The following is a 7,500-nucleotide window of genomic DNA, read 5'->3' as shown; positions in this document are numbered from 1 at the left end:
ACTGCCGCAACCGAACCTGGGCCGCCTCGCAGTGATTCAGGTTGAGCTGCACTACCTGCATGCTGCTTGCCGAGCGCTGCACCGAAAACTTCCTGGTGCGTGGCTGTTGCTACCAGGAGGGCACATGAAGCAACTAGGCTTGGCGGTGCACGTTGCTGCCGAGTGACCTGCTACACTGCAGCGCAAGCAGACTCCTCGGCGGTCCTCGCCCTTGCAGAAACGCGCTTGATGGCCGAACTCCCAGCACTTGAAGCACCGGGTTGGGTTTGGCAGCACGTGCAGCGTGCAGTCGTTTAGCCCAACGCGCATTTTTCCCGCTCCGATGAGCTTCTCGGCCGTGTCCGTCGGGAGCTGTATCTCCGCCACCGTTCGGAAGCGGAAACGGCGTACCGTGACATTTGGCGGATGCTCGATGCCAAACTGAACCTTAAGAGCATTCTGCACCATGAGCTCGGTTGTGTGCTGGTACAGGCCCCTGCACTCAACCGTCGTGTGCGGAGAGACAGCCTTCACCTCCGCCGCTTCTCCCAGCACTTGCTGCACCTCAGCCTGATGCAAGGCGCTCCGCACTCCCTCGCGCAGCTGCACGATCATGCTGCCGCCGCTGGTACGCCTCACGGTAGCCACCAGCTCCTGCAGCTTCTCGTTCTCGCAGAGGGACGCGTATAACGCCTCGTACTGCTCGTCGTCCTTCGCCTTGACGATCAGCGCATCCGGTTTGGCCCCTGTCGTCATGGTCTTCGGCGGAGAAGACTTAGCTTGGGTCCGGACAACCGCTGCCTTGGTTGGCTTTGGCATAGCTGCCGCCTTCTTCTTACCGCGTTGTACCAGGGTGAAGTCTCCACCCTCTGCTTCCGCGGGCGATGCGCAATCATCCGCCTCTTCCTTTTTCCCGCGCTTGGGGTCTTTCTGCTCTTCCGGTGAGCTGCGCTGGCGTTTTTCCGACTGCGCGCCACGCGCCGGGGTGTTGCCCGTGGGCTCAGCTTCTGCTTCCAGTCGCACTGCTGATGCTGTGGCGGGGGGGGCCTGCGATACAGGAGGCTTTCCCACTACTGTAGCTCCGGCTACCACCTTCGCGAAAGACCGTTTACCGAGTTCCGCTTGCACCGCCGTCTCCTTGCTCGCGACCTTCTCTGTCTGGCAAGCTTCATGTACAGCCTTTACGTTCGCAACGTGCCGACTGTCGAATTCCACTTGCACACACGCCTCCTTGCTCGCCACCTCCTCTGTCTGGCACGCTGCATGTACAGCGTTTCCCAATTTGCTGCCTAACGCCGGCCTTCTATCGCCGTTGGCCATTCTTCGGATGGCGACCTGCACAGCCCGAAGCTTTTGCATCATCTCTGACATCCTGTCTCTGACCTCCAGACCGAGTCCGGATTTCCTGTCCTTCACTAGGTCGATGACCATATCAGCGGACAAGAAAACGTCCCGCAGCATGTCGTCGACGAGCCTCTGCTTCACCGGCGATCGCTCGATCAGCGTGCTTCGTTTAAACACCGGAGCCACCGATGCCGATTTTTCCGCCTCTTCGCTCATTGCCGATCTGATTTATCGAGCTGGCTTATTGGGGAACTCGCCAATGCCCCACACACACTCTCGCACCGTCGAGTTATCACAGGTGTCACTGATAACGCGCGCGCACCACTACGCCGATAGCGATTTGTAAACAAAGCCGTTGGCGTCCTGCCGCGACTTTTTTCAAACTTTCACCGTCTTTTTTCCGCCACTTAAGCGCCGCGAAACACAGCCACTGTAACGCGAGGCTCCTCCTACAGCACCAATCCACTCGCCAGCCAATTTTGGCAACCAACCGCACTCTCCACCTAATCACGATCCGTTTCGCGTCGGGAGCTCGAAAAAGCGCGTCCTTGCGCAAAAGGAAAGTCAACAACCCGGTCATGTAAACATGTTCAAGTGTAAATTAATTTTATATTTACGCTTGAGTTTACGCTTCATGTATCGCCGGCTTTATATTTATATTTATATTTTATTTATTTTTATAATTATATTTAAATTTAGACTTATATTTATATTTTTATTTATATTTATATTTATATTTATATTTATATTTATATTTCTATTTCTATTTCTATTTCTATTTCTATTTCTATTTCTATTTCTTTTTCTATTTATATTTATATTTATATTTATATTTATATTTATATTTATAATTATTTTTTGATTTCAGAAGACAGTCACAGTCTTACAACCATGGAAGTAATTGCGAAGAAGATGAAGCGACATTTCGATAGAGAAATGGAGCAGTAAGGCGCTAATGAAAAATCAAGCAAGTGATTTGAAGTGAGTGCATGAGAATCCCACACTCTCATTGTTCCTGAGGTCTTTCCCGAGGCTCGTACATTAGTATTCCTTCAAGGGTCGAAAAAGTAGAAAAATCTAATACTTCTTTCGTTAGAACTCGTGTTGCGGCTGCTAACGTTGGGTGAGTTATTCAAATATTTAATTGTACAATTTTATCAAAAAAAATGAAAATTATGTTGTTGAAAAGACGAGTTGTTGCAGAATTACATACCATGCCGGCAGTCCTGCAGATTCCTGTAAAAAGTGCGACAATCGCTGTTTCTTTTTTCACCATTTTCGGATCCATTAACGGCGGTCCTTAGTAAACATTCACACCAGATGGTACACGGAGCTCATACAGCTTTATTTTACGCTACTATGTGTGGTTCCTTAACAAATAGCATCGATTCGCTCGTTTCGATCTCGAACTACCCTAAAAACAGCTCGCCTGTGCATGCCAACCATGTAATACTACAATCCGGGCACGGTTCTCTCCGGAACAGCTCCTCTTGTGGGTGTTGCTCTGTGTCTAAGCTATGTACAAGCGATAAGGGGAAGAGCGCGAAGAGCTAAGGATACCAGGCATGCTCGCTACGTTCTCGACAGGCGATCGACGCCACGGTTGCCATCCGTCCGTGCGTCATCGCATGGTGTCCAGTTCCAGCGGCGTAGAAGTGACCCTGATAGTGGCCACTGTACGATGCACCGTGAGGTGGTGTGAGGGGTGTACCCGCTGGTGGCAGTGGCAATGGTGGTGGAGGCGGTGAAGATGCAGACGATGAGGAGGAAGCGGTCGAGCCCAGCTTATACTTCTCGACAAAGGACGATGTGGCCGCCGTCGCCGCCGGATGAGGAGCCATGTAGGTGGGTGCACCGACGAGTGGATTGTGATGATGATGATGATGATGATGATGGTAGATCGGTCCAAAACCACTCGCATCCGATGCGTACGGTTGGCCGAGAGTGGATCCGGTGCTTGCACCACCACCGCAGGACGCTCCGCTGTGAGGCGAAAGACCGTACGGCGAGAGCGACGCTCCACCACCACCAATGGCCGCCGATGATCCCGGTGATCCGGCCAAGGATGGTGAGTGAGGTCCTAGTGTTGCAATCGCACCATTACCTAGCGTCGCCGTTGGCTGATGTGGATGGAGATGATGCTGGTCGATGCTGCTAGCGTTATGATGTTGCTGCTGCTGCTGCTGCTGTTGTTGATGGTGATGATGATGCTGCTGGTGTTGTTGTTGTTGTTGTTGTTGCTGCTGCAGTTGATGGTGGTGCGCATGATGCTGTTGCAGATGATGGTGCATGGCAGAGGGGGACGCTAGATGCGTTGAATGATGATGCATCGTCAGCACGCTGGTAGTGGTGGCGACGCCATTGGATGCACCGGTAGCGGACGTGATCGTACCACCGCCAGACAGCGTGGATATCCGCACGGACGATGAGCTGTTGGCGCCTACGGCCGATGGGGTCGGTGCCATTGATGAAACTGCGCCAACCATTTCGCTATCCTCTGCCGGGGGTGCCACCGCACAAGTCATCCACAATTATCGCCACCGAACCGCCCGCCGATGAGTGCGATGAAAGGGCGAGTGATGAGCGTGCAAAAAAGGGACATCAAAGAGGAGGAGGAGGAGGGGGGAGGGGGCAGGGGAGAGAAAAGAAGAAAACGGTGAGAAGAAAAAAAAAGGAAAAGGCTTAGCGATGGAGGTGTGAATGCAATCCTTCAACAGGGGATCGTTCGCTGGGGCAGGGGCGTTGAAAGGACTAGTGGCGACATCGACTCGCTGCAGCTGACGATGATGATCATGACGATCGTCGTGGATCGAGTGCAATGGTACAGGCGTCCACCACACAATCGAACCGCGCTCTGGTGCATTGTGTTGGCACGCGCGCGCCCGCGCGCTCCTCTCGAGTGGTTGGAGAATTTCAAAGTTTTTAACGATGCACAACGAGACGAGGCGCGAACGAAATGTGCAAGCTACCAACCCATTTCATCACTTCGATCGTCGCCCATTCTCTCACCGAGAAGGGAGAACGGAAAAGGGGCAGGGATGGGAATTACTTCCCGCGATCCTGGGTCCGGAAAATCGCGCCAATAAAAACGCGTTCACCGTTTTCAGTGAATTCGCTGTTCGCTGTATTTCGGACGCGGGTTATTTATAGGTTAAGCGTCGCATTTCGGCGACGGTTTTTCCGGAGTTGCACAGGAAAGGAGCATACAGGCGGAGAGGATACTTACTCTTGTAGCTGCTGGAACTGGTTCGCTCGCTCTTCAACCGTTCGCCCATGCTCGGTGCCGACCGGTCCTGGGAGCTGCAAAAACATGACGAAAGCGAAACGATCATAAAGATGCGGCATCATGGGCGGCGTTGGCGAGAGCAACGCTTACAACTACGTGACAACGATATGATGGTTATGAGAGTGAATGCAGGGGCGAATGGGGTATTGCAATGCATTGTTTGTGACCGGTGTGGGGCCTTTATGTAGTATGAGCCAGTAACTTATGAGAGTTTGTTGGTTCGAAGGTTAACTGATCTGTTGATCGAGGATTTTTATCGAGGTTTTAATCCCATCGACGGTGTTTAAAACTTTGGTTTTTTATGTTTCTTTGTTTAATGGCTTGTAGAAAAACACACATAAAATTGTGGAGATGCACGTTTGATCTTTTGGAAGCGAAGATTTGAATCGATGAACGATCAAAAGCGCTCGGATCGGATGTGCATCGTGTTCGATCAGATTGATGGTCGATTCGATCGGGCATCGGGGTAGAACCAACAAACAATCCGGATCTATCGACCGCCCTATCGACCCACAGCGCTCCACTCAGCCCAGTCAGTCAGCATCAGACAGGGTGGCGAGCGAACCGACCTGCTGTCGCTTATCAGGTTGTCTGCCTGCCTGCCTGCCTGCTTGTCTCCCCCGTGCAGAGGGTCACTGTTGTTTACCAATAGCCGATCTGGCATTCGGTCATTAATGCTGGTGATGATGCTGCTGCTGCTGCAGTGGCCAACATCAGGCCACTCGGACATGAACACCCGTATGCTTCATATCACTGCACGCCGGACGCCAATCGAACCGTGCGCTCCCCCCTCGGGGGCGTCATAAGTCGAGCAAAACTGTTCGAGACCCATGGCGGCGTTTGCATTACGGGACAATTCCGATTCCATCGCCTCCACCACCAGGCCCCGGTGGCTTGTTCCCGTGGCTTGTTCGGTGGTTTGAAAGTTCTCTTATGGTACGGACTCCGGTAGCGGTAAACAATCGTTTTGGGAAGATTTTCTCTCCCTCTTCGGACGAAACAGATTGGTTCTATGAGTTATTGTTTGTTTAACAGCATCGTCCGCCCACAACGATGCCTCCCGTTCTTGCGTACGGTCATCGGGTAACGGCGAAAGTCGGTGACCATCTTCGCTCTGGGCCCCCCCCCCCCCCCCCCCCCCCCCCCCCCCCGGGCAATGTTCAATGAAAAATCACAAATCTCCTGCTCCGCACGTGCTGTAAGGGATGTTAAAAGTGGGGCTGGTTCGGAAAGAGAAAGGAACATATTGCCAGGAAAAGGGAGGGGGTGGGAAAATATGTTTCAATGAAGCGAAGTACGAGAGGAATTACGCAGAACACACTCTCCTAGCCTGCGGAGGATCATAAGTTAGGGAATTGTTTAAATGGTTTCCCCAGCGGCCGTCCCTTTCCAGTTTGGGGGTTCGGAGGGATCCCAGTTGGACTCTCGGTTACCCAGGAAGCTCCGGAACTCGCTTCTAATGGGTTTGAATATTTGTTTGAAATCTGTCATGCGAAATCAAACAGAGTTACGAGGGCTGCTACAGGTCTGCTCTAGAAGCTGGTAATATACGAACCTTTTAACCTGTATAATGGCCGGCCTGGTTAGCTAGCTGACGGTTTGGCTTGTTTAAGATGGCAAGGCAACACTATGTTCTTCGTCTACTCTGGTTGAATTATGTTGTGGCCCTAGAGTTAAGGTTTATAATATTGAAAAGGTATTTAATGCCCGTGGAAGAACACTGGTTAGTAGTAGCTTCACAGATTGTTTGGCTTTGGATTCTTCTAGAGAGATCAGGAGCACTCCCGGTCAAAACGGCATCTAGCATCTCCGCGAGAAGCCACCGATGTCAATGCCCTGCTTCGTTTCTTAAAATACACCGAACGAATTTGCCGAACGAATTATCTGCTCGCTTTGGCACGCGGAGAAACCATGGGCCATGTGTTCTCGAACCGTGAGCCAATGTTTTTTTGGTGGAGCTTATCACGAAGCAACTAGCAACGTTGCCGAGTTGCCCTTGCAGAATGCACCGATGATAATGCAACGGGAGGACGCTCATCTGAAGGTCATCCTTTCGGACCTATAAAAGAACCTTCCTGCCCTTGGGTGCACCATCAGTGTCTAGCGAGGAGCCGGCAGGATGAAATCGTTTGCGCTGTTGGTTCTGGGAGCCACGTTCGCGTTCGCTTCGGCGGCGTTCGTGCCCAGCACGACCGAGGTGAAGTACGCCGAGAAGGAGTTCCTGCACAAACAGGAGGATCTGCTGCTGCTGTTCCGCCATCTGTACGAGAAGGACTGGAATCCGCAGCTGGTTGCGTACGCCAAGAACTTCCACTTCAAGGAAAGTCCGGAGCTGTTCAAACACGAACCGACCAGCCAGTGGGCGACGAAACTGTGGCAGTACTACGAGCATGGTCTGTTGCCCAAGGGGGAGGTATTCTCGGTGTACGAGGAGCACCACCTGGAGCAGGCCATCGCACTATTCCGCGTCCTGTACCACGCGAAGGACTGGGAAACGTTCTACAAGGTGGCTGCCTGGGCTCGCTACTACTGCAACGAGGGTATGTTCGTGTACGCGCTGACGGTAGCGGTCACGCACCGACCGGATTTGGCCGGATTCGTACTACCGGCACCGTACGAGATCAGCCCGTACCACTTCATCAACACCGAGGTCATCCAGCGGGCTCAGCAGTACAAAATGCAGGGCTACTACGGTATGAGCAAGGTCGACGGCGTTTACAGTGTGGTCATCCCGGCCAACTACACCGGCTGGTACGTGCACACGAACCCGGAGCAAAAGATCGCTTACTTCACCGAGGACATTGGGCTGAACAGCTACTACTACTACCTGCACACCGATTATCCGTTCTGGCTCGGTGGTGAGCAGTTCGGTTTGAAGAAGGATCGCCGCG

At 52.5% G+C, this 7,500-nt stretch overlaps 3 protein-coding genes across 3 annotated transcripts in view; 1 reads left to right on the top strand and 2 right to left on the bottom strand.

Annotated features, from left to right (window-relative positions):
• The window catches only part of LOC126572410 (uncharacterized), a 2,389-nt gene extending 850 nt beyond the window's left edge, over window positions 1-1,539 (bottom strand). The window contains exons 1-2 of the mRNA XM_050231688.1: window positions 175-1,539; window positions 1-109 (exon numbers count right to left, since the gene is read on the bottom strand). The exon at window positions 1-109 is cut by the window's left edge and continues 497 nt beyond it. Coding sequence (XP_050087645.1) covers window positions 1-109; window positions 175-1,539 — 1,474 coding nt within the window. The remainder of the gene's footprint in view (window positions 110-174) is intronic.
• Window positions 1,540-2,755: 1,216 nt separating this feature from the next.
• Window positions 2,756-7,500, bottom strand: part of LOC126572388 (T-box transcription factor TBX1) — an 18,619-nt gene continuing 13,874 nt past the window's right edge. The window contains exons 6-8 of the mRNA XM_050231641.1: window positions 4,550-4,623; window positions 3,663-3,820; window positions 2,756-3,443 (exon numbers count right to left, since the gene is read on the bottom strand). Coding sequence (XP_050087598.1) covers window positions 2,874-3,443; window positions 3,663-3,820; window positions 4,550-4,623 — 802 coding nt within the window. The 3' untranslated portion in view covers window positions 2,756-2,873. The remainder of the gene's footprint in view (window positions 3,444-3,662; window positions 3,821-4,549; window positions 4,624-7,500) is intronic.
• The window catches only part of LOC126569737 (hexamerin-1.1-like), a 2,127-nt gene continuing 1,355 nt past the window's right edge, over window positions 6,729-7,500 (top strand). The window contains exon 1 of the mRNA XM_050227027.1: window positions 6,729-7,500. This exon is cut by the window's right edge and continues 1,355 nt beyond it. Within this exon, the coding sequence (XP_050082984.1) occupies window positions 6,729-7,500 (772 nt within the window).

Source organism: Anopheles aquasalis, chromosome 2 (genome assembly GCF_943734665.1).
Source record: "Anopheles aquasalis chromosome 2, idAnoAquaMG_Q_19, whole genome shotgun sequence".
Classification (NCBI taxonomy): Eukaryota; Metazoa; Arthropoda; class Insecta; order Diptera; family Culicidae; genus Anopheles; species Anopheles aquasalis.
Note: the sequence above shows the minus strand (reverse complement) of the source record. Positions and strands in the feature narration are given on the sequence as shown.